The sequence below is a fragment of the Anomaloglossus baeobatrachus genome, chromosome 7 (assembly GCF_048569485.1).
Source record: "Anomaloglossus baeobatrachus isolate aAnoBae1 chromosome 7, aAnoBae1.hap1, whole genome shotgun sequence".
NCBI classification, from domain to species: Eukaryota; Metazoa; Chordata; class Amphibia; order Anura; family Aromobatidae; genus Anomaloglossus; species Anomaloglossus baeobatrachus.
Genome location: NC_134359.1, coordinates 64,649,661 through 64,676,211, shown reverse-complemented (window position 1 = coordinate 64,676,211; position 26,551 = coordinate 64,649,661). Strand labels below are relative to the sequence as shown.

The 26,551-nt window shown below is 44.8% G+C and overlaps 1 protein-coding gene across 1 annotated transcript in view; it reads right to left on the bottom strand.

Moving 5' to 3' along the window:
* MTX2 (metaxin 2) overlaps positions 1 to 25,124 on the bottom strand; it is a 109,811-nt gene extending 84,687 nt beyond the window's left edge. Inside the window, exons 1-2 of the mRNA XM_075318887.1 lie at positions 24,963 to 25,124; positions 3,059 to 3,106 (exon numbers count right to left, since the gene is read on the bottom strand). Of these exons, the coding sequence (XP_075175002.1) occupies positions 3,059 to 3,106; positions 24,963 to 25,002 (88 nt within the window). The 5' untranslated portion in view covers positions 25,003 to 25,124. The remainder of the gene's footprint in view (positions 1 to 3,058; positions 3,107 to 24,962) is intronic.
* Between the last annotated feature and the right edge of the window lie 1,427 nt (positions 25,125 to 26,551).

Below are 26,551 nucleotides of genomic sequence, written 5' to 3'. Positions count from 1 at the left end.
ACGATTTGGGTTCAGGCTGCTGTGGACTTTAGCTCTATTCTACCTGCACAGAACACTCATCTCCGCAGCATAAATTGACATGCTGAGGCTCGGGAAGCTGCGCCACAGGTCAGTTTATGCTGCGGAGAAAAGAAGCACAGTGGGCATGAGATTTCTAAAAATCCTTCCACTGTGCTTCTACTGCACAACGCAGCGTTATGGACGCAGGGAAAACACTCTGCGCCCAAAACGCTGCAAACCCCGATTGTGGGCGCATTGCCTAAAATGCTACAATGGATGAATGGATAGATGTCAAACCAATATAACGTCCCACCCCCTGCATATTCTAAGCTGGCATCCTTTAGTGCCTTTCATGTGGCACTAAAGGGTGCCTAGCCTTGTATTTAGCCCAAAAAAAATAATTAAAATAAATGACGTGGGGTCCACCCTATTTTTGATACCCAGCTAGGGTAAAGCAGACAGCTGTAGCCTGCAAACCACAGCTGACAGCTTCACCTTGGCTGGTGATCAATTTGGAGGGCTCCCCAAGCTGTTTTGTGTTCATAAATAATTAAAAAAACAAACAAACGTAGGGTCCCCCCAAATTAGATCACCAGCCAAGGTGAAGCTGACAGCTGGGGTCTGGTATTCTCAGGGTGGGAAGAGCCATGGTTATTGGACTCTTCCCAGCCTAAAAATAGAAGGCCGCAGCCGCCCCAGAAGTGGCGCATCCATTAGATGCTCCAATCCTGGCGCTTCGCCCCAACTCATCCCGCGCCCTGGTGCGGTGGCAAACGGGGTAATAAATGGGGTTGATACCAGATGTGTAATGTCACCTGGCATCAAGCCCAGCAATTAGTTATGTCACGGCGTCTATTTGATACCAGACATAACTAATTGACAGTAATAAAAAAAAAATTGACAACAAAAAAAATTTTTATTTGAAAAAACACTCCCCAAAAACATTCCCTCTTTTGGCCAATTTATTGAAAAAAAAGAAAAAAAAAATCGGGTCCCTGTAATCCATTGTAAAAGTTCCGCGGCGATTCTGGACCTTCTAGAATATGGGGGGCACGTTCAGGGAACGTGACCCCCATTTTCTAGGAGTGCAGACCCTCCATTTGAGGAGAGTGGGTGCAAAGAATTTGCACCCACCCTCCCCGGGTCACAGCTGCAGAGTGCCGAGCAGCAGCAGCAGCAGCCAGCTCTCTGAGTCAGACACAGGAAGCTGTCAGCCGCGCTCTGCAGTGTGAACGGCGTGCACTGTGAAGGAGGAGGGGGCCGCGGGGGATCAGAGCTGACAGGTACGGGGGACACCGGGGAACACCGGGGTGGGAATAGGGGGTGACCTGGCAGGGCCTGGGGAGCAGGTTTCTGTCATATGTGTCATAGCACATGCGACAGAAACCATAGGAAAGGGGGAAATGCAGCCGGCGCGCTGCTGTGCGCGCCGGTATGTGCGGCGCCATGTTAGATTATCGGGAGGAAGGGGGGGTGGGGGGACACTTTGGCGACACCAGGGGACCGGAGAGGACCGGGGGATGAGATTTATCTCCCATCTGACATGTTTGTTTATGCCAGATGGGAGATAAATGATTTTTTACCGGCGCGGTCATTTACTGTAACCTGATCATCGGTATACGGTGTATACCGGTCATCAGGTGAGCGGGGACCGGAAAAACCGGCCAGAATCATGATCTCCAGGGTCTCAGCTAGCCCCGGCAGCTGAGACCCCGGATTTTTTCCTGACTCTGGGGGGCGCTAGACCCTTTTTTCCGACCGCCGTTAAAAAGCGGCGGATCGGAAGAAGTACCCTAATTTGTCGCCATTAAAAGGCGTATCGGCGGTCGTTAAGGGGTTAAAATAAATTATACAAGTTTGGTATCGCTGTAAATGTAATGACCTGAAGAAGCATAATGTCGGGTCAATTTTAACATCTAGTGCATGCCGTTAAAAACAAGCGCCAAAAAACAAATGGTAGAATAGCATATTTTTTGTCATTATTTCATTGCACTTGGAATTTTTTTTCCCCTTTTTATAATAAAGCAAATGGTGCCATTAAAAACTAACACGGACTATGCACAAGAAAAAAAAAAATAATAATAATAATCCTTTTCTGTTCACAATACTGGACAACAGAGCAGAACCAACCCCGACAGAGCCCACTATGAGACATGGGGGGTCCGTGGTTTGCTGCTAGTCTCCGACCTGAATGGCTCTGATTGCGTCAAGGCCAACATAATAAAACAGATATCACAACGTTCGTATGTTCATATGAAATATTTGCTTCTTCAGGTAATTACTTCTCATTCGGAAATAAAATATCTGTAGATATACGGTAAGTTATTATTTGATTTTCTTTACCATTAGGACGTAATTTTTTTTTATTTATCCAGTTCTTAGAAAACTGGTTGAGAACCAATACAGGCGACATTACAAGGGTTTTGGACATCTTTTGTAATTACACAAATTGATGTGATATGGGAATACTATAGAAGCACAGGTGTAAATATAGTAGTTGCAGGGGTTGCAATCGTACCCAGGCCCTGTAGCCGAGGGGGGTCAAAATGGTAATTTTGGCTTATATGGAAAGACCATTACAATTAAAGGTCTGCGATTAGCGGCCTTGTTGAAGGTTTTGCGCTGGCGCTCACAATCTTCAAGATACACCACTGTAGGGAAATTCCCATTCAGGAGTCTGGATAAGCTACTGGGAGCTATACGAGATAAAATCCAATAAATGGAGGGTACAAGAGGATAACTGAAAAAAACAAAACTACAGTAACCTCAAACCAAAAAATCCACATGCAACACATATACATATTCAAATCCAGTGGTATACAAAGAAAAGAAGGTGATTCATAGCACAGCTCATAAAAGGTCCACAATTCCCACCGAACAGAAGGCCGGGCGTTTGTTTTCCTCTCCAAACCCAACTTGTCTCTTTGGAGAGTCACCTACCGGAGTAGCAAAGGAAAGGCCAACCTTGGCCGGGAGCCCACTCTCCAATGGTCTGCACTGTATTATGTACACCCCTCTACTGTATTGCGCATGAAGAACACATTAAAACATTACTCACTTTTTAACGGCTGGTAAATAGTAGCATTTTCTGGCCATGGCTCTACAGCTGTGAAAGACACAGAAGAAAAAGTTAATTTTATCACATTGCTCCTATCAACGCACATTTATATCATTTCGAGCCACAGGAACTTTGGAGAGTCAATTAAAATGATCCTTAAAGGGGTTGTTTGGTCAAGATATTGATGACCTTTTTTCACCTTTCATTAAATATCAGATCAAGGGGGGGGGGGCGGAAATCCAGTACCCCACGGATCAGCTGTTATAAGCTCTAAAGTGGAGCTGTTGTCTTGTATAGAAGCTGCTCTGCAGCACCCGGCAGTGCCCACTACAGATTGAACAGAGCTGCGCAGCTCCGATCAATAGGTTTACATCCAGCTAACACCACAGATTATAGCTATTAATCAGTGGGGATGCCAGGTGTCAGACCCCCACCAATGTGATATTACATGACCTACCCATGGACGGAACAGGTCATCATTATCTTTTGACCTAACAACCCCGTTGCTTATTATATCATACCTTAAAGTAATAGTTACTAGCATTGCAAGTATTTATGTTCCAGGTGGGAAATAGGTCTATTTCCAGAGGTTAGAATACATTTGTCTATATAGAGAATTCTTCCCATTGCAGACATCTTTCTTTCTAGGGCCCGATAATTTGAGCATCGTCATTGGAACAATAATGGGATGTGTATGATCAGCCTAAGTAAGGACCTAAATAGGATGACAACCAGCACCGGAGTGTCCATATACCTTAGATAACTGATCAGAAGTAATGAAATCCAACAATCCAGATTTCACACACGGCATGGGGGGCCTGGTGAATAGTGCTGCATAACAGAACAGCTCTACTACTGCTCAAAGACCACCAAAAGCCGTACTACTGCTACCAAAATAGTAGCAACCAGAGGTACATATAAAGCTCCATAATAAAGGGTTATTCCCAATCATTAATAGGATCTAAAGGATGTAGTTTGCACCCCATGGATCCATGCCGATCATGAGAACAAGACTCTTAAATGCCCTTGAATTGAGCGGTGGTCACAGAAGGACACTATATGCCGTCATTCAGGCTTTATGCATACAAAGACTGACAGCTAATGTGACTAAAGCAAGATGGCGGTTATTTGTACATCTCTCTGTGTGGAAGCTTTTAAGACACCGACATTACAGAAGTATTATCCATTACTATCATCAGAACTGAAAGTTTTCCACAATACGATTAACCACCCAAACCTCATACATGAGGACATGCATTGTAAATCCATCGACACCTTTATATCTTTTATCTGTTGCTTCATTCATGAAAAATCATACAAAAACTTGTGAACAAGAAGGGGTATTTATCATGTTTTTTTAAGTAAAACTACTGTACCACAGTTGTGAAAAAGTATACAGTTTTTATTATTACAAAAAGTGCAAATACCAAAAATCACATGTGATGACAGTTAGTAGTTAGACATACATATCTAATTGGATTTTAACTGAGACAGAGAGAGAAAAAAGGTCCCAGGGAGGGAGACAGACTACCCCTTAACTAAAACTGGTAAGAAAGTAGTATTACTATATCCCGGGGGGGGGGGGGGTATATAAGTAACCAAAAGATATCAATAGTATATCCCCTGGGCTAGTGGAGTGATGGAATGTCCATACATTAAACAGTAACCAACAGGATAAGGTCCAAATCAGGGCCTGAGTACACCAGTATGTAAGACCAAAAGAATAATCTCAGAGAAGAAAAAAAAAAAAGAAAAAGTCATACAGTGGTGGGTAAATTGGCACCTGAAGGACCTACCTGTGGTATGTATAGCACCCAGAAAGGGAGTCTGTCAGCCTCACATGTGGACCCGGTCCCGACACGTGTTTCGCATGTGCTTCAATGGGAGACCTCTCCCATTCATGAAAAAATCAGTTTAATTCAGACACAATTGAGAGCTTAAGAGCCCTGGGTGTGACAAAGCACTTCCCAGGCCTCGGCCCAGCACCAGGTGCCTCTTTACTGTAGATTTGATTGATAACTCACTGTCTATGCGACGTGATGTCTGGCAAGGAAATCAATGATAAATCAATGATGAATAAATGATAAACTCATCCTGAGATGAAGATGGTGCCAGTGAAAAGGGGGTCAATCACGAAATCATATAATAATAAATTCACTGCACTCGTTTTTTTTTAGGTGAAATGAACGTGAGCAAAATTTATTGAAACGTGAAGAAGCAAACATCCAACGACGTTTCGAACCTCCGGGTCTTTATCAAGTCGCTGTCTGATGGGTGACTGCAGGGTGAAGGATACAGTGCACTGGAGCACTAAGACAAATGAAAGGGGTGCCTTGGAGAGGTGTTATGCAAGCGCAACCGCGCTGTTGCAGAGGAAGTCTTGTGAATTTATTATTATATGGCAAGGAAATCAGACAGTGAGCCATCAAACTAAAAAATTTGGTGCCAGGCAGAGGAACATCCTGCAGAAACCCGGGAAGTGCTTTGTCACATCCAAAAGCACTTACTGGCTTATTTGCTTATAAATTTAAAGCCTCTTAGTTCTCATAAATGCAGCAACAGTTAGAAGATATAAAAGGTGTTGATGGATTTATATCTCAAAGACCTGCACAGATATATATATATATATATATATATATATATATATATATATATATCTGTCTGGTTAGAGTGACCTAACTCCTAACTGAGGGATTACCTTTAACTAAAAATCATGTGGGGTATTACTGCATTGAAAAGTCAGATGAGTCCATGAGCGCTCTGCACATCGCTTCCTAAAGTGAGAGCTTATTCTGTCAGTGGATAGCACTGCTCTTCTCCACTGGTCAATTACCGGTAATATACAGAACCCACACAGTCTAAAAATACCTTGAAATCACTCACTTTTATCTGGGCTGGCGCGGCGAGGGTTACGAGAGGCACAGAAAACATTCAGCATCACTCTTCTGAATTGTGCGCGCAGAGGTGAACAACATTTGCAGAACAGTAGGCATGGAAATTACACATTGCTACCGCTCTGTCATATTTCCAATCCATCAACTTGATGAATGTTATAATAACTCCATATAAACTTATCATTCACGCTGTAATGAAGTCAAACCCTGCTTTCTTCTTGGACTACTAAGCTCCTCTCGGCGTCTGCACAGGTAAATACAATGGTGGCCGCGGTCTCAGCATCACTCAATTAATAGATATTAGGGGCTTAACGAGATCCCAAATGATCAGTTTTATTAAGGGTCAAGTTAGGCACCTGTCAGCATGCTTTTCCATATGGAAGTACAGGTATGGCTGTTAGGCACTAATCACGCCAAAAACATATCTTTTTTGATGTGCCAGTCATACGAAATCTAGCGTAGAAGTCATATGCAAAGACGACGGAAGTGCACTGTGGGCGTGTCACTGCACCCGGACAGATTCTTAGGCTAGTTTCACACTTGCATTTTTTTCCTTCAGTCGCAATCCGCCATTTTGGAAAACAGCGGCATCCGTTAACGGATTCCGCTGCTTCCCATAGACTTGCATGGATGATGCATTGCGACTGATGGCCCTGCGTTGCATCCGTTGGCCGACGCTGCGTTGCCTCCGCCAGGCGAAAAGAATGCAGCATGTAGCGTTTTTCTGCGCTTCCCTGATCGTCAAAAAAACACAATGTGCTGGATTCCGTCGGCGTCCGTCATTTTTATAATGGAAGCCTATGGTGGCGGAATCCATCGGAATCCGTCATTTCACAGATTCCTGTGACGGATCCGTTTTTACACAACTGTGCATGCTCAGTCGAGTACTTGTTGAAAAAAAAAAAAAAAAAAAAGCTACAACGGATTCCGTTGTTTTGCAGGATCCATCGCATCAGTTGTGCCACTATATGCAACGCATCCGTTACATCCGTCACACAACGCAATGCGACGGATGCCGCACAACGCAAGTGTGAAAATAGGCTTAATTTCAAGTGCCCTGACACGCCCCCAGTGCACTCTCCACCTCATTTGCATATGCATTTTATGCTAGATTTCAGATCTATACAAAAAAGGTATCATTTATATTGGGGGACAAGAGTCTATACAGCTATACAAATGGGCAGAAAAACAAGTCAACACTTAAGACCCCCATAGATGAACGTCGGCTGAACCCGTTGATATTGGCACGGCCAAAAAAAGGTCTAATGTGTAAGGGCGCCTTCCGACTCTCTCTCAACAGATGATGTCAAGGGAGTAAAGGATCCAGCATGTCCGATATTGGACTGACAAATCTTTTGTTGTCGGTGAGATAAGCCACAGAAGCGGGTTCGGTCAGCGACTTGTACAGAATACAGTAGAGCTAGGCCGAAATACGCGCTCGTGTATTGAGGAGTCGGGAGAGACCAACCAATCAGAGGAACCAGCTACCTATTGTGTATGTAGCCCCTTAAAGGGAATGAATCAAATCTGTCAAATTCCACAGGTCCAGCAATCTAATGGTCATAGCAGTGCCCGAATCCCACCCAAAGGTAGATGTTAGTAGATTGACCAATCAGGTTGGTGAACTTCAAAGTGCCCGATCCTATGTTTACAAGGGAGATCAGTCACAGAGATGGGGGTTGGCCAGTGGTTTATTCTCCTCTACCTATGAAAAACACAAGTCAAGCCTGCATATGTATGGGGCGGGAAGATGGATATCTGACCACTACATAACGAGTCTGGCCGGCCAACCGCTGGGCAGACCTAAGTTTATGCCCTATACCTGCTAGTCATATGATCAACAGCGCTGCGTTCTGTAGAAATGGCTACAAGCCGCACACATGCTGACGATATATATCAATTTTATGTTGCGCGATCGGTCAAGATCAAAGATAAGTGTTTTGACTTCTGTCATAATGATCACTCAAAAACAAGCTAATCCTAAAGATAATTGGCCTGTGTAAGGGATCATTATATGTGTATATCATGTGTATAAGAGGTATATGTGTATATCAGGTGTATAAGATTTGTATGTGTATAATATGCATATGTGTAACTCATGTGTATAAGGCCCCCTTCACACGTCCACGATTCTGGTACGTGTGACGTCCGTTTTCATATATACACCGGAAACACGGACATACACAGACCCATTAAAATAAATGGATCTGCGCACACATCCCTGTTTTCTCACGGATGTACTATACGTCAGTGTGCTCCATACAGCGACATGTCCGTTTTCTCCGGCAGCACTGATGTCACACGGCCCGCACACGGATGTGATCCGTGTGACCTCAGTGCAACAAGTACCGGAGAAAACAGGAGTTTTTGAAATAAAATGAATTTCTATACTCACCTGTCTCCAGCTCTGCAGTCACTTGCTTCTGGGTCCAGCTCATTATGCTCATGTATATTCACTGTAACATGGAGCCAGAAGCGGCAGCAGTGTTGGAGACAGTAGCACAGAGGACAGGTGAGTATAGAAGTTCCTGCTGTCTGTGTGCTATCACAGAGCACACTGAACACACACACACACACACACACACACACACACACACAAAATGGAGCATGAAAAAACGTGTGTTTTTATAATGGATGTGTGAAGGGACCTTTGATGCATGTGTGTATAATGTGTAGAATATACACAGAGTAAGGCTATGTGCGTGCGTGTGCACTCTGCACCGCACCTAAAAGCAGCTGAAAAGCTCCGTTCTGAAGCGCATGGTGCCGGCGAGAACGTGCGCTCTGCATGCAGCTCCTGCCATAGACAGAGCAGGGGTTGCCGGCAAAGCGCACGGAATAAGTGACATGTCACTTCTTAGAACGCGCGCTTCGGGCAGCAGCCAAAGCGCTGCGCTCTAAGACGCCACGTGCGCACGGCCCCTGCACAATCTCCATAGATTGTGCAGGGGACGCAGGACGCATGCAGTTACGCTGCGCTACAAAGCGCAGCGTAACCATGTGATACGCACACGTGCGCACATAGCCTTACACATGTGCATAAGATGCATGTGTGTATAATATGCATAGGTGTAACTTGTGTATAAGATGCATGTGTGTATAATATGCATATGTGGCATATGTGTAACTCGTGTATAAGATGCATATGTGTAACTCGTGTATAATATGCATATGTGTAACTCGTGTATAATATGCATATGTGTAACTCGTGTATAATATGCATATGTGTAACTCGTGTATAATATGCATATGTGTAACTCGTGTATAATATGCATATGTGTAACTCGTGTATAATATGCATATGTGTAACTCGTGTATAATATGCATATGTGTAACTCGTGTATAAGATGCATATGTGTAACTCGTGTATAAGATGCATATGTGTAACTCGTGTATAAGATGCATATGTGTAACTCGTGTATAATATGCATATGTGTAACTCGTGTATAAGATGCATATGTGTAACTCGTGTATAAGATGCATATGTGTAACTCGTGTATAAGATGCATATGTGTAACTCGTGTATAAGATGCATATGTGTAACTCGTGTATAAGATGCATATGTGTAACTCGTGTATAATATGCATATGTGTAACTCGTGTATAATATGCATATGTGTAACTCGTGTATAATATGCATATGTGTAACTCGTGTATAAGATGCATATGTGTAACTCGTGTATAAGATGCATATGTGTAACTCGTGTATAATATGCATATGTGTAACTCGTGTATAATATGCATATGTGTAACTCGTGTATAATATGCATATGTGTAACTCGTGTATAAGATGCATATGTGTAACTCGTGTATAATATGCATATGTGTAACTCGTGTATAATATGCATATGTGTAACTCGTGTATAATATGCATATGTGTAACTCGTGTATAATATGCATATGTGTAACTCGTGTATAATATGCATATGTGTAACTCGTGTATAATATGCATATGTGTAACTCGTGTATAATATGCATATGTGTAACTCGTGTATAATATGCATATGTGTAACTCGTGTATAATATGCATATGTGTAACTCGTGTATAATATGCATATGTGTAACTCGTGTATAATATGCATATGTGTAACTCGTGTATAATATGCATATGTGTAACTCGTGTATAATATGCATATGTGTAACTCGTGTATAATATGCATATGTGTAACTCGTGTATAATATGCATATGTGTAACTCGTGTATAATATGCATATGTGTAACTCGTGTATAATATGCATATGTGTAACTCGTGTATAATATGCATATGTGTAACTCGTGTATAATATGCATATGTGTAACTCGTGTATAAGATGCATATGTGTAACTCGTGTATAAGATGCATATGTGTAACTCGTGTATAAGATGCATATGTGTAACTTGTGTATAATATGCATATGTGTAACTCGTGTATAATATGCATATGTGTAACTCGTGTATAAGATGCATATGTGTAACTCGTGTATAATATGCATATGTGTAACTCGTGTATAATATGCATATGTGTAACTCGTGTATAAGATGCATATGTGTAACTCGTGTATAAGATGCATATGTGTAACTTGTGTATAATATGCATATGTGTAACTCGTGTATAATATGCATATGTGTAACTCGTGTATAATATGCATATGTGTAACTCATGTGTATAACAACTACCTGTTTCTGTAGTCTAATTAGACGGCACTGAACATTATAAAAGATATTTTCCATTAGTCATAATCTATAAGGGAAATATATGGTAATTATATATTCTCTAAACATCACTCAGTTCCACCCACATTTGTTAAAGGCCAGATCAATTTTACAGGGGATAGCAAAAATCACTAGAGGTCAACACATGCAGATAGATTGGGCTGATCGTGCACCGGCGCGGCAAATAGATGAACTCGTCTTGTCTTAACTAAAGACGTTCTGTGGTCTGGAATTATTTGAAGATCTGTCAAGGTTTTTCAACACTCGACAGAAATACAAAGCGGCTTCGTGAGGAACTTAAAACCCCTAAGGATAATATTTGTTTTTCCAAGACGAAGTCAATTTATCATATCGATGGTAATATACATGTTCCTAGATATTTAACAGATAGAAAATTCATTACGCACTTCACCCGACTAAGTAGGAGACATTTTCTAATAACTTACAGTCTGTACTGAATTTTTTTGTTTTTTATTAAATTGATTTACAAAACCAAGAAAATTAGTCTTAAGCAATTTTAATAGAAGTTTCCAAGTAAGAATGTTTGTTGAGATATATTGATGATTAAATGTTCACTTGCCAACCGGGAGGAAACGGCGAACACAGACAATTTTATAGCAGAATCTATTACATCTTAATGCTTTTCTAATTAATCAGAGGGAGAATTGGATGGCTTAGAAAATAAACATCTGAAAGGAAGGCAAGAGGGTAAAGAAGAGATTGCTAGGCATGTATTATACAGCATCAGGTGCACGCAACCTTTCTAAGGCTGCTTTCACTCTTCTCACCAATCAGTGGTCCTCTTGGGGCTGCTGTCCAAACCCCTCGCAAAACAGGTTTTGGACGCATGCACCGACTGGGCCATTGACTAGAATGGTGCAGACAGAGTCACCGTGTGCCCTGTCATGCACCATTATCAGGCATATACGCTTACGGGGGAGGGACACCCAGATGCAGTCTACTATGTCTGGGTGTCCGCCTCCAGTAAGCGTATACTTCTGAAAATGGTGCACGGCAAAGCACAGTGACTCCGTCTGCACCATTATAGTCAATGGCCCTGTCGGCTACTGAACGGAGATCGGAACGCAGAGTGAAAGCAGCCTTAGCATGAAGACCACATGGATAATATCGTCCTAGGACTGTCCATTCAGGACATACACCTCAATATCTTAGAGGGTCATCCCCGACACCACCCAATTAGCTCTAGACGAGTGACATAGATATGACAAACTTGCACACAGCGTGACAAAAAGAGAAGAGTTAGTAACTGGCCTGGGGACTGCAAAAACCTTAACCACCCCATGGATAGCAACACATCCAGGTTTCTTGAGTATATTGGGATACCCTAATATTAGATGGCACACCAAAAACCATAGAAAGGAAAGGAAGGTTAGGAAGTACGGTAGATTTTTCAGCGTGTTGTGCTTGAACTGCTCGTGTATGATCCTCACCAGGAATGAGTCTTGTGTGTTTTGTGTGGACAAAGTATTTATAACATATCCACAGAATACTTGACAACTGTGTTATCCATAGGGGGCTATGCAGCAGGGAGCCCCACTGATGAACAGATTAGGGGTCCAAACTCAAATGTGTGCACTGCCGCCCCTTTGAAGGTCTCTGTGGCTAACAGTGACAGTGGAGTGGAGTGACAGTGGCGTGCTTTGCCGATTTAATCAGCTGCGTAGAAAACAGCGGCAGCAAGAATGTTCCCCCACTGCTCAGTTCTTGTGATTGGAAGGGTCAAAGCTGAGGGACGCTTAGGCCACGTGCACACATACAGTACTTTACATCAAAATTGCAGGAATCCGGCATATAAAATCGTCTTATTGTCCGTTTTATTGGATTTTAATGGATCAAGGCAAAACCCCCGCACTACCGCCACCATCATCACCGCACACACCCCCCGCACTACCGCCACCATCATCACCGCACACCCCCCCCGCACTACCACCACCATCATCACCGCACACACCCCCGCACTACCGCCACCATCATCACCGCACACACCCCCGCACTACCGCCACCATCATCACCGTACAAACAGCGGCATTATCGCCCCCATCATCACCGCACACACCCCCGCACTACCGCCCCCATCATCACCGCACAAACACCGGCACTACCTCAGTGACATCTCCGCTGACAGCGTGATTCACTTCAGTTGCTGCGTGGAGCTCCCAGGAGCGGCGGTGTTCTACTGCCACGCCTGTCAGCTTCATGTAGCAGAGCTGAAGTCGTCGTGGGACTTCATGTGGATTACGTCGGACCTGGAGGTGTGTTTGGGGGTTTTAATAAAATGGTGAAAAGAGGGTGTTTTTTTTGTCTTTTATTCCAAATAAAGTATTTTTTCGGGTGTATGTGTTTATTTACTTTCACTTCCAGGTTAATCATTGGCGGTGTCTCATAGACGCCTGTCATGATTAACCCCTTATTACCCCGATTGCCACCGCACCAGGGCAATTTGGGATGAGCCGGGTAGAGTCCCGGGACTGTCGCATCTAATGGATGCAGCAATTCCAGGCGGCTGCTGGCTGATATTGTTAGGCTGGGGGGCTCCCCATAACGTGGAGCTCCCCATCCTGAGAATACCAGCCTTCAGCCGTGTGGCTTTATCTTGGCTGGTATCAAAATTGGGGGGGGTCCGCACATTGTTTTTTTAAATTATTTATTTATTTTACTGCAAGATATAGACCCACTCACCGGTGGCTGTGATTGGTTGTAGTGAGACAGCTGTCACTCAGCATGGGGGCGGGTCTGCCTGCAACCAATCATAGGAGCCGGTGGGCAGGGGAAAGCATAGAATACGAGATTGAATAATGAGCGGCCGGCATTTTCAAATCAGGAGAAGCTGCCAGAGCAGTGTGACAGCCGTGCAGCCCTGCGCCAGTGATCGGTGAATGGGTGAGAGTGAGTGAATGAGTCAGTGAGTGAGTGAGTGAGTGAGTGATTTTCTGACAAGCAATGAATTTATATCACTTCTGGGCATGCTCAGAAGTAAAAACCGGATCCGGTACATGCTTCCGGCGTTTGACGCATGCCACCGGATTCAGCGCGCATAGACTTTCATTATGCACCATGCCGCACAGCGTCACATCCGGCGATATCCAGTTTTTTGCCGCTGGCAAAAAACGTTTCTCTCTGCGTCCTGTGCGCCCGCCGGAGTGATGATTTTTGCCGCATCCGGCAAAAACCGAATCAAACGTGAGTACATGCGGCACAATCCGGCGCTAATAGAAGTGTATGAGGAAAAAGCACACCCGGCGGCAAAAAAAAAAAAAAGATGTGTTTTTCCCGCAAAGCGCCGGATTGTGCCGCACAGCAAAAACCTGATGTGTGTACATACCTTTAGGCTGCTTTCACACTTACGTTGTTTTGCATCTGTCACAATCAGTTGAGTGACTGATGCAACGGATGCGTTGCAGATAGTGGCACAACTGATGTGACTGATGCTGCATAAAAAAGAACCTTTTTTTTTTTTTTTTTCTTTTCACTGTTTTACTGACGGCCGGCTTTTGTGAATGATCAGCTGATCGTTCCGGACGCTGGAACTGAATTTACAGTAGATCATGGTTTTTTACTGTGCACATGCTCATAGTAAAAAAAGATTCGCTGCACACAAAAAAAATCTTTACATTCAGTGTTTCTCCCGCCTGATGGTCAGTCAGACTGATACGTCACGCGGCGGATTCAACGCAGGGCCATCAGTCACAATCCATCGCTAATAGAAGTCTATGGGGAAAAAAAACGGATTCCTGCAAAATATTTTGCAAGATATCGTAATTCCTCAAGGCGACGGATTGTGACTGATGCAAAACAATGCAAGTGTGAAAGCAGCCTTATAAACACTGATGCAAAATACTGAAAGTGTGAGCAAGGCCTTATAGGTTACGGTATATATTTATCATCCTCTGTAGTAGAGAAGTGATTTTTTTTTTCAAGGGAAAACTCCTTTAAATGGAAGTGACGAATCACTACATATCCCTTGCTGTAACATGTAAACATGCCACAACTTGTGCCATCGCATCAGGAAAACTGTTGATCATCACAGCCATCGAACAACCCATTTCAGCTAACACAATTTAGAATAGGAACGCTGCTATCTGTCTTCTCCACCTGCAAATAGTAGAGAGTTAAGGCTAATTTCACACTTCCGTTGAACGGCATCCGTTGCATTGCGTTGTGTGACGGATGCAACGGATGCATTGCATATAATGGCACAAGGGATGCAACGGATCGTACATAACAACGTAAAGCTTTTTTTTTATTTTATTTTTTTTTCTTTACAGTTTTACTGGCAGCAGACTATTGTGAACGATCAGCTGAGCGCTCTCACATGCCGGCGGCCGGGCGCTCAGCTGAGCGCTCTCACATGCCGGCGGCCGGGCGCTCAGCTGAGCGCTCTCACATGCCGGCGGCCGGGCGCTCAGCTGAGCGCTCTCACATGCCGGCGGCCGGGCGCTCAGCTGAGCGCTCTCACATGCCGGCGGCCGGGCGCTCAGCTGAGAGCTCTCACATGCCGGCGGCCGGGCGCTCAGCTGAGCGCTCTCACATGCCGGCGGCCGGGCGCTCAGCTGAGCGCTCTCACATGCCGGCGGCCGGGCGCTCAGCTGAGAGCTCTCACATGCCGGCGGCCGGGCGCTCAGCTGAGAGCTCTCACATGCCGGCGGCCGGGCGCTCAGCTGAGAGCTCTCACATGCCGGAGGCCGGGCGCTCAGCTGAATGTTCGGCCACCAAGAGACAAAAGAAAGTTTGTGATTAAAAAAGAAAAAAAAGGAGCATGCACAGTGAAATCCTACGGATTGCACTGCTCAAAAAAACGTTACATGCTGCGTTCCTTCCGCCTAACGCAGCGTCAAAATAACGACGCTGCATCGTCCAGCAGATGCAGCGCTGACACTTTCGTTACAGTGCGTCGTCCATACAAGTCTATGGAGAATAGTGCAATGCGTTAACAGACTGCGCTATTCTCCATAGTGACGGACTGCGCTGAACGCAAGTGTGAAAGTACCCTAATATGGCTGTGAAACAGAATGCTATAATCTGGCAAAAGGGTAATAAAAAGTGTAAAAGGTTCACTAGATGTACAGCTGCAAGAAGACCATATAGGTAAGTGTACAGATACCAGATGGCTGCACATGGTGAGACTACCGTAGACTGGACTGATCTGAGAGAGACTGGTTACTTGGGATGGTGATGTCAACCACATTTACAAAAGAACCTGTCATAAGTGGCCAGGTTTTTCTTTTCTGACCAACTGAGGTTTTTTTTGGTTTTTTTAATCCAAATATACGGTTTCAGAGATATGGACTTTGCTATTTAGTCATCATTTTTATTATCTTTTCCAAGAAGGCATTGCTCATGGGGTAATAAAGCAATATAGGCCTAAAGACACGTTCCCCAAAAATCCAAAAGCAACACCCACTTGATAAAAAAAAAAAACACAAAATTAGCATATTGGGAGCACTAAACCAAAGGCCCATGTCTTTCCAGCCATATGGAGGAATTTCAAAAGATAAAAAAAGGAATATTTAGAGGAGTAGAAAGAATAAAATTAGAGAAAAATGGTCTCTGGATCTGGGGACAGGCCCCTTTATATGGCAGTAGTCATAGGGCTGCACAGCAAACCTTGATTATCCCTGCGTCACAGTTACCAAGGCGGAAAACTGCTTAGCAACATTAATTAATTCTCCATTTCTTATTAATAGGATTCAACTATTGTCTTCCAGAGCAGGAATTGTTAATGGGTGTTTAAAGAACGCGTTGGTAATTTCAGAGGTTGGGCATTTTATTCCCTGAGCATAAATTTCTGTTTCTCCATGTGTAAAATGGTGAGAAATTTCCCTGAGATGATTAACTACTGCACGGGCTCTTGCAAAATATCAATAGCGAGAAAGCAGATCGCACAGTCGAGAACTCAGTGGCTCCAGAAAGCCATATCTCATTAAAATTATAAGACCGTGCAGCCAGAAAGAACACAATTAGGAGGGTTTTGATTGGCTGACTTGCTAGCCTGGACATGCCAACCGGTTTCATAGAGCGGAGGCTTAACGGACTGATTCACCGCTCCCCATTTCATTACTCCAAATCTCAATTTCCTCCGCTGATTCTCAAACTACTCTAGACCAAGTCCGAGCCAAAAAGGTTAACTATTTACAAGGAGGTGCAATCGCTGTTAAATATTTCCAATATCAGCCCTGATGTCATGGGGGAAGATTGCGATTCCAAGGGCGGTGCATTGCTACATATAGCACATCATTAAAAAACAATCTACATTATTAATAACCTATCGGCAAGATTGAACGCCGGAAACTAATGTTATAGCCGCATAGGTCGTAGTACAACGATGAAAATGATACCTGATATGTAATAATCGGACGTGCTACCGCTGAGAGATCAAGCTTTGAAGTCATATGCAAATTAGCCTGAAAGTGTTTTGGGGGCGTATCCATGCAATTCTGAGTGTATCGACACGCCCCCAAGGCACTACCAGACTAATTTGCATTTGATTTAAAAGCTTGATTTCTCAGTTCTGGGGCTTCGGATTATTACAGACAGGTATCAATTTTATTGTTGTGTGTGAGGACCTGGCTGCAGACTAAAAAGACTATTTTACCAATGGACGAAGACCATATATGTTGCAAGTACGACCCTCAGTATGTGAAGGCTTATACTTCTAAGGGGTGCGGACTTTTTTCAACACGGAGCGCTGGTTACGTCAATCTCATCTGTTGTGTTTTCTTAGATATTTTCTTGCTTGTCAATTTAAAGGTATACAGCAGGCCAGGCATGAGATTGGTAACTAGAGTAAAGAATCATTTCATTACTCTCGTTAGTGTCACAGGGGCTTCAATTAAGCAATCGTTCTCCCAGCCACTAGTCCCATTTTTTGGATGGTGACAGTAGACCCAGTGGAGCAGTCACTACAGGGTATATCACATGCATTCTCAAGTGAGGGGCTAGGCCTCAGGAAACTATGTCCACCAATGCACAGTTAGCTTTGGAAAGGGGGAGGGGGGGTCTCGGATCCTCAGGGGGCGGCTTGGGGTACTTAGGACACTGACAAGAGGATGGGGGTTGTTGCTGGCTGGAGCTGGATACACATGCTATGGTCGTGGTATCCGTTGTCTGGAGGAGCATAGGCTGTGACTGCAAACCATACCAGCGGGAGATACAAAAGTTGTGGGACAACCAAACGTTTTGAGGCAGCGGGCATCGCCTGCTTCGGATGCAGTGGAACTACCGGTGCCGGCTTGGGATCTCGTGGACTGGGGGCATCTTGTTTTGCCCATCTACCTGGAGTTGCGGTAAGACTATGGACGGAAGAATGACAATAACTGTATAGTTATCCTACCAAAGTGATTATTATAACCCACAACCTCAGATCTTCACATACTTGACCAATACAGCCACGACACCACTGATATTGGCCAATCATCACTGCCACTGTCAAAATCTGCACAAATAGCTGTACCCAAAGTGTGCATGTGGCCCAAAGGTCTCTACACATCATTTCTCATTGTATAGCCAGTGAAGAAGGAGTTTGGATGTAGTACTGGTACAGCATGCAATATGTATAGGTCTGATGGAAGCTACCCCAGACTGCGGAGAGCATGCGTGACCACCGCTCCATCCAGACTCACTGACCCTTATTGGTAAAAAGTCAGAACTGATACATGAGATCAGTGATCAGGGGCTGGCGGATCAGCAGGAGGTGTCATGGCGGACGGCGTAGGAATAACTCTGCTGACAGTGTCTCTTCCCCTGACAGCAGAGATGACGGCACAGTCTTCTAATAGTAGTGAGCACAGCAGCCGCCATACAAAGATAAGTACTCCCAAACATGGGGGAATCGGACAAAGCAAAACGTTCTGTTCACCGAAATGTCCCATCCAAGGGGTCTGAAATTCACAGGCTACTGGAAAACTTTTTTTAAAAAAAAAAAAAAATAATAATTTCAAATGTGGAGACCAGACTCCTGGTACCTAAATGTTTGCCAACAGCAGGTGACAGCCCAAATCCTCCCATGAGGATCACAGTCCATCTCAAATAGATCATTAAGATCAATGGAAAAAAGCCGAAAATGCTCATTTTGGACCGTCCAGTCATCCCCGGGTGAGGCAGCTGTTACGTGGCTGCACTTTTCTCTCACATACCAAGACAGTCTTCTGCTATTGACTTTAAAAAAAACGGATACAAAAAATAAATGTAGCACACAGCATTTTGTTGAACCAGTAATGGATGCTGGACCGGGGCACAAATTTAGCAATAGCTGTGTCAGGTTCAGCCTTAAATCGACTAAAGGCCACTTTACACACAGCGACATCGCTAGCGAGCGTACCCGCCTCCGTCGTTTGTAGGTCACGACAAATCGCTGCCCGTTGCGCACAACATCGTTAGTCCCCGTCACCCATACTTACCTGCCTAGCAACGTCGCTATGGCCGGCGATCCGCCTCCTTTCTAAGGGGGCGGTTCATGTGGCGTCACAGCGGCCGCCCAATAGAAGCGGAGGGGCGGAGATGAGCGGCCGAACATCCCGCCCACCTCCTTCCTTCCTCATTGACGGCGGCCGCAGGCACGGTGATGTTCCTCGTTCCCGGGGTGTCACACGTAGCGATGTGTGCTGCTGCAGGAACAACAAACAACCTGCGTCCTGCAACAGCAGCGATAATCGGGAAAGGAACAATGCGTCAATGATCAACGATTAGGTAAGTAATTTTGATTGTTAACGGTTGTTCGTGCGTTTCACACGCAACGACGTCGCTAACGAGGCCGGATGTGCGTCACGAATTCCGTGTCGATGTCGTTGCATGTAAAGCGGCCTTAAGAGCAAAAGAACTGTACTCAAATGTTAGGTCGGTTTCACACATCCGGCATTTCGCCGGATTGCCGGACCCGTCACACTCCAGTACAGTACAATGGCATCGCGGCAAGCTCCGGGCACATGCTGTCATGTGATCGGAGATTGTGACCGGAGCTTGTCGCGATGCCATTGTACTGTATTGCACTGTACTGGAGTGTGACGGGTCCGGCAAAGCAGCGAAATGCCGGATGTGTGAAACCGGCCTTAGCCTGTCAATAAGACATAATTATGGCCTTAAGTGATACCTATAAAAATGTTTAAAGTTACACTCTATGTATTGCATTCTTTTTTGGTATGTAGATATATAATTCAGAAGCAGTGTGTGTCCCCAGTATAAGTGTGTGCATGGTCCGCAGAAAGCCAAGCGCAGAGGTAACAGTGTACATTAGGAAGGGTTCCTATCAATTTTTTTGCCTTTTAGGGTACATGCCCACGATTAGGACCTGCTGCATCCTGGATGCGGCAGATCCTGACCTGTGAGGCCACGAGTCTCCTGCACAAAAGATCGCAGCTGTCCGTCTCCATGATCAGGGTTGGGGCGTGGCGGTCTATTGCTGTGTTCTCCTTACAGAGAACGCTTGCGACTCCGCAGAAAAGAATCGGAAAGCCGCATGACAGGTCAATTTCACTGCGAGCCATACACGCACAGTGGGCACGGATTTCTAGAAACCCCATCCACTGTGTATGTCCTGTACAACGCAGCATTTTGGATGCAGCGAAAACACACTACATCCAAAATGCTACAAACAGTGATCGTGGGCATGTATCCTAAATGGAGCCAGCTAATTCATGCTGCCAGAACCACGGGCCGCACGTATCAGGCACTGAATCAATCATTTTAGCCAAGTAGAATGTGGAATTTAAGAGAAAATATATATTTAAAAGATGGCCGAGGACAATGCTGCTCGGGTGACTAGTCCCCCACGACGCACTCCTTAAGTTATAGGCTCTCCATTATAGCCACACGTTATGAGAGACCACACTTAAGGGGAGCAGGACAGGGTGAAGCCTCCGCGGACCGGCCTCTAGGACTACACAGCCGAGCAGCAGGCTCCCCACCGGCTTTTAAAGGTAGAGCGTACCTGGCTGAATCAACGGAGCTATAGTTCTATCACTGTTGAGGTTCACTTTAAAAACAGAAGTCAGGATGTCAGTGAGAAGAGATACGTCTGCGTTCACACCAGCTCCTGTTAGGCAAGGTCAGTAATACCGCAGTTTTCTCATACATAGGCTGGAGTCACACTTGTGAATCGTGAGCGTCTCACATCACATCACCCAGCATGGCCTGACGCCCTCCGGACAGGAGCGTCTCAGCCAGGGCTGTGGAGTCGGAGTCGGAGTCGTGGAGTCGGAGTCGGAGCTCATTTTGGTGGAGTCGGAGTCGGAGTTGGAGTCGGTATAAAATGCACCTACTCCGACTCCTAAAATATATAATAAATTGGGGACAGGAGTGCAATGCAGAATGTGCTGAATATTTTACTAAATAATAACATTTAGTATAATGCTTATATTTAAGTGAAAAATTTATTGTAGTATAATGTGAACATCAGACATTTAATTGTTTTTATGATACAATAATCAAGATATTTGGATAGAACATAAAATATTTATTGGATACAACTTTAGAACACAAAAAACTAATAAATTGTAAATATGTAATATTATATATATATACACAGTGTATATACACACACAAGATATATATGTAATCTACTGTATATTACATAGTGTATTACATATTTACAATTTATTACAGTTTTTTGTGTTCTAAAGTTGTATCCAATAAATATATTTTATGTTCTATCCAAATATCTTGATTATTGTATCATAAAAATTATTAAATGTCTAATGTTCACATACACATATTCATGTACTACAATAAATTTTTCACCTAACTATAAGCAATATATGTAGGAGTCGGAGTCGGAGCCGGAGTCGGAGTCGGAGTCGGTGCAAGAGAATTTGAGGAGTCGGAGTCGGAGTCGGAGTCGAAGGTTTGGCTTACCGACTCCACAGCCCTGGTCTCAGCTGCATAGAAATACATGCAGCTAAACCACTCCGGTCAGGAGAGTGTATGCGATGCGATGCGCGAGTCTCTTTCAAGTGTGACTCCGGCCTTTGACGTACAGCCTCCTAATCATATGTCAACAGGACCTTTTCATAGTCAACGGGATCCGTCTACCATGGACTGAGTCCGTCATATAATGAATGCATATATCGCAGGAATTCTGCTTTTTGGCTCCTATAATGGAACGCCAAACGCTAATGTGAACGAGGCCTAAGATGTGACGTAGGAAAAAAACAATTCTTGGAATATATTGAGACAGGAAATATTGCAATCACAGGAGGAAAACCGGTTGCCACAACCCTACCAGTAAAACGCAATTAGAGTTTTATGTGTGACACTTTAGTGTAAACCGGAGTAATCATTGGGTCACTTTCCACCTTCCTCGTCTGCCACAGAATAAACACGTTTACGAGTCACGTATCGTGCGAGTTACAGAAGGTGTTAAGCTTTGATCTATATCGAGCCAGTGCTAGAGCCAGGAGCTGCACTCAGGCTATGTTCACATGGGGCATTTTTAATGCTTTTTTTGCTGCGTTTTTAATGCAAATTGAAAACTGTTTTGTACAGTATCGGCAACAGCTGTAAGATTTCAGAAATCTCATGCACACGATTCACGATTGCTTTTTTTCTTTCCCCTGACCGAAATAGAAAACTGCTGGATGTCAATTTTTTCAGCGTTTTTCACAATGGAAAGCAACGAGGAAGTGCAAAAAAAAAAAAAAATGCAACTATGCGTTTCTGGTGAATAGAACGAAAATGATTAAACGTGTTTTAGACAAAATTACACATATAATATGCCGCAAAATCGCAAAAAAAGGAGGTGCATAAAAATCCGCTTTTTGTAAGCAGCTTATTTACTGCCATGAGAGCAGGTTCTGCCTGCAGGAAAAAAAAAATCTGCAAAAGAAAAAGCAACGTGTGAACATTGCATTAAAGGGAATCAGAAGGTTTTTGCTATGTAATCCTAACAGCAGCATGATGCAGAGACTGAAGCTCTGATTCTAGCAGCATCACTTATTTTACCAGCTGCAACCGTTGTGATGCTATCAATGTTTTCTCAGTTGCAGATCTAGCAGTTTTGTGCATAACCCTGCCCACACCACTGATTGTACACAGAAAGCTGCCAATGTATAGTGGCAGAAAGCTGCTACTCAGTGCTGGGGAGGGGATTGGACCATGTGGCACAAGACAACTAGTCCTGTAATGATGATCTCCTGCTGATGAACACTGAATGTATTGAAACAGCAAAACACATCCCAGTAAGTGACAGTCACTGGAATCAGGGTCTGAGCTCCTACATTATGGTGCTCTCAGATTACATAGCAAAAATCTGCTGACAGATTCCCTTGAAGTCTAATGAACTCAGTATGCAATTCCTCCACTTCTCCTTGTTGGCCTATTGAGGCACCTCCATCAATGCAATTGTAACAGTTTTCTTTTGGGAGTATATTGGGAAGCTCTTGCCTTCATGAGGGCGGCCATACTTCTCAAAATCCCAAAACTTTTCGACACCTTCACTTCCATAACGGATTTGAGAAAAGAACACAGAAGTGATTCCCGTTCAGACGAGCAGATAACGGGGGGATGAGTGCTCTAATGTTTAATGGCTGTCGTCGGTAGGTGTAACTTCACCTTTACAGTAATCTGTGCAAATTGAAGCCGGCAATGTCAAACAAGCGAAATTGCAGCACCCGATATAAGGGGGTCATTTACTTTTGGGGCAATTTATTTTCTTGTTTTTATTTAAGTGCATGTATCTGAGGCTAAAAAATAATTTTTGCAATTGGTTTTCATTTAAAAAATTTACAGCGTTTACCTTCTACATGGCCTCTGTGTTAGGCCGGTTTCAGACGTCCGTGTTTCAGGTACGTGTGACATCAGCTTTTAACACGGATGCCGCACGTGCCCATGTTATTGTATAAAGTTACACACACGTCCGTGTTTTCACATGGACCATGTGACCCCTCGTGGCCCCGCACGCACACATGTCCGATTTTCTCCAGCAGCACTGATTTCACACGGATCACACATTGATGTGATCCATGTGATATCAGTGTGACACGTACCGGAGAAAACACAATTTCTATATTTACCTGTATCCAGCGTTGTTTTCTCCGGCTCTGCCGTCTCCCGCTCCTGACCACCGCTCATTATATTCATAGCATATTCACTGCACTGAGGAGCTGGAAGCCGGAGCATTACTGGGGACAGGTGAGTATTTAGCAAGCAAGCAGTGTGTCTGCAGTGACAACCATGAGGTCATCAGAGTTCCCAATGAACTCTGATGAACCCGTGAAGTCACCATCGTGACACCCGCTGTAGTACGGATGTCATGGAGGTGTCATCAGGCTGTCATCAGACTCTGATGACCTCCTGCACATCACTGCACACACATTGCTTGCTGGATACTCACCTGTCACCGGCAATGTCAGTCGGCAAACTATGATGGTCTGATGGGGAGATTGTAACTCTTAGCTTTTCTCAGCTCCTCTCAACTGTTTTAAGAACAGATGAATGTGTAGGGAAACAAAGTACCTGTTAAACTCCAAGGGTGCAACATTTTTAATAAAACACAATTGCAAAAATTATTTTTAGCTGAAATACCTGCATTTAAGTAAAACTAAAATGTCCCCAAAGATGGACCATCCCATCTGATGACTGGTTAAAGTCAGTGCGTAGCCCAGACCTGAGAGGTGCGTGTGCTGCTTCCGATGACGGCAGCAGAAGTCTGATTGCAGCTCCTGAGGGACGGCAGAGCCACAGGGAGAGAAAGGTCCAAATAATGTTGGTTATTGTCTATCTCATGGAGACAGAACACTTCTCTATAATGAATAGTCATTGTATTACGCTTTCTATGCATGAATATCCCAGTAGAAATTCTGTGCATTTTTTTACCTTTTTGTGTTTTTTTTAAGTCTTTTTTTTATGCTAATCTGCAGTAAAAATACTGAAAGAATTAATATGCTGCGTTTAGCGCAAGGAAGAGTCTCACTGTGTGAATGAGATTTTAAAAATGCTCATTTATTTTGCGGTTACCGTACAACGCTGCATTTTTTGGGGTTTTTGGCAGAAAACTGCATCAAAATCGCTGCGTGTGAACAAGGCATTAGACATCTCATACTGGGAGAGCAGATCCCTGGCTACTGGTCATACTGCTCAGGTTATAGCCACCAGACATGTTGTATGAGGATCTGCATGCTGCACTGTATGGGGCCAACTCTCCTGTGGTACTACAAGTCCCAGCAAACAATGCCATCCCATAATGGCTCCCCAGTACTGTCCACCTGTGATGGATCTTGTGCCTGCAGGTAGCTCTGAGGTGGGTGTAACGTCATGTGCGCCTTTTCAGCGCCATACACACAGTCTCTACCGCAGACACTGCGCCATTACCTGCTATCTGCGACACAAAGGCGTCTGTAACCAGAGACATTGCAGGAATCCTCCGCGCCACATGCAAGGTTAAGGTCGCAATAACAGGAAGTCTTCCATGGGCTGACAGCACGACCCGGGACTACTTCCTTCCATATCCAAGGTAACGGGGAAGCTACTGATTGTTACTTGTTTGCTACTGAATAAAGTTTGTTGAAAAAAAATCTGCTAGCGTAAAGCGCTGTAAGAGAAGCCCGAGTGATCACGTGACTAATAAGAGACCTGGCCGGCGCCATTTTTGTTTTGGGCAAAGCAGCGCACTAAGGATTGTGGGAGCCATTCCTTCCGTAAATTACTTTTTGCAATGGCAGTGACGCTAGTTTTGTTACTTCGCCCCAATCTGTTGCAATCTACAACAACAAAAAATATTTTTGTTTAGCCACTCTTATTAAAAGTCCATAAAAGACATTAAGTGATTGTATTTCTTCTTTATTTGAGGTGCTTGTGTGACGCCCTGGGCAAGCCAGGGGTCACAGGTCACACACCACCGCACCCCACACTCCAGGTAGGCACATCACAGCTAACCTACAAATCCTTGTTGCCTTCCTCCAGAGGCTGATGATTCACACCAGGGGGTGGGCCAGGCGGTTGGCTCCGCCCACCAAGGAGATCACAGCTCTGGAGGCGGGAAGTACCAGGCAGTTAGCTCAGGGAAGAGCTAGAGAGTAGCCCGGGGAGGGCAAGAGTAAACAGCAAGTGAAAGTGAGGAAAGTAGAAAAGTAGTAAAAAAGGAGGAAAGCAAGTGAGGTGACAAGAAGGAAGGAAAGCCTGAAGGGTCCAGCTTTGTGTAGGGCCAGAACAGCAAGGTCAGCGACGGCAGTGACCGTCTGGAGTGGGACCGTTTGGAAGTTCCTGGAAGGACCCCGTTGGCTGTGTGCCCGGTGGTCTGGAGCAGTGTTCCGAAGGACAGTCAGCACCAGGGCAGGGGCCTCTCGGACCCCGGCAAGGCTAGGAGTCGCCAAATTTGCCGAATCCGTCAGTGAAGGGGACGTAGATCCCCCAGCAACCAAGTCCCGATTGAAGGCAACAGCTCAACCTGAAGCAGAGAGACACCGCCACCGCCAAGGCACCAGTTTCTCAGGGCCAGCGCCTGCAGGCAAAGTGTAGAGCTCCTCCGGCCCAGATTGTAGTCGGGGAGCGGGTTACCGGAGGGAATCCACCGCTACCACAAGTCAACCATAGGTGCAAGGAAGAGGGACATCACCGTCACCTACCGGGAGTGCAGGTGCAGCCGTCTGTGGGACCGTCCTACCAGCCGTTTGGTTTACCGTACAAACTGTGTCCGTGTCTCAGGCTGAGTGAGTACCACAGTGCCGCAAGGCACAGCGCTGCCCCCGCGTCCCTGCACCCACCAGGCCCCGCACCTCACAAACCATCACCGGGCCCCGGGATCACCAACCCCTGCCCACGGAGGGGCAACACAACACCTGGCTGCTCCGCATCACCATCCCCGGGATCCCCGCATTGAGCAGCGGTGGTGAAATCACCACAACCGTGGGTGGCGTCACGAACTATAACAATCCCAGCACCCAACAAACCCCTTTCACTCA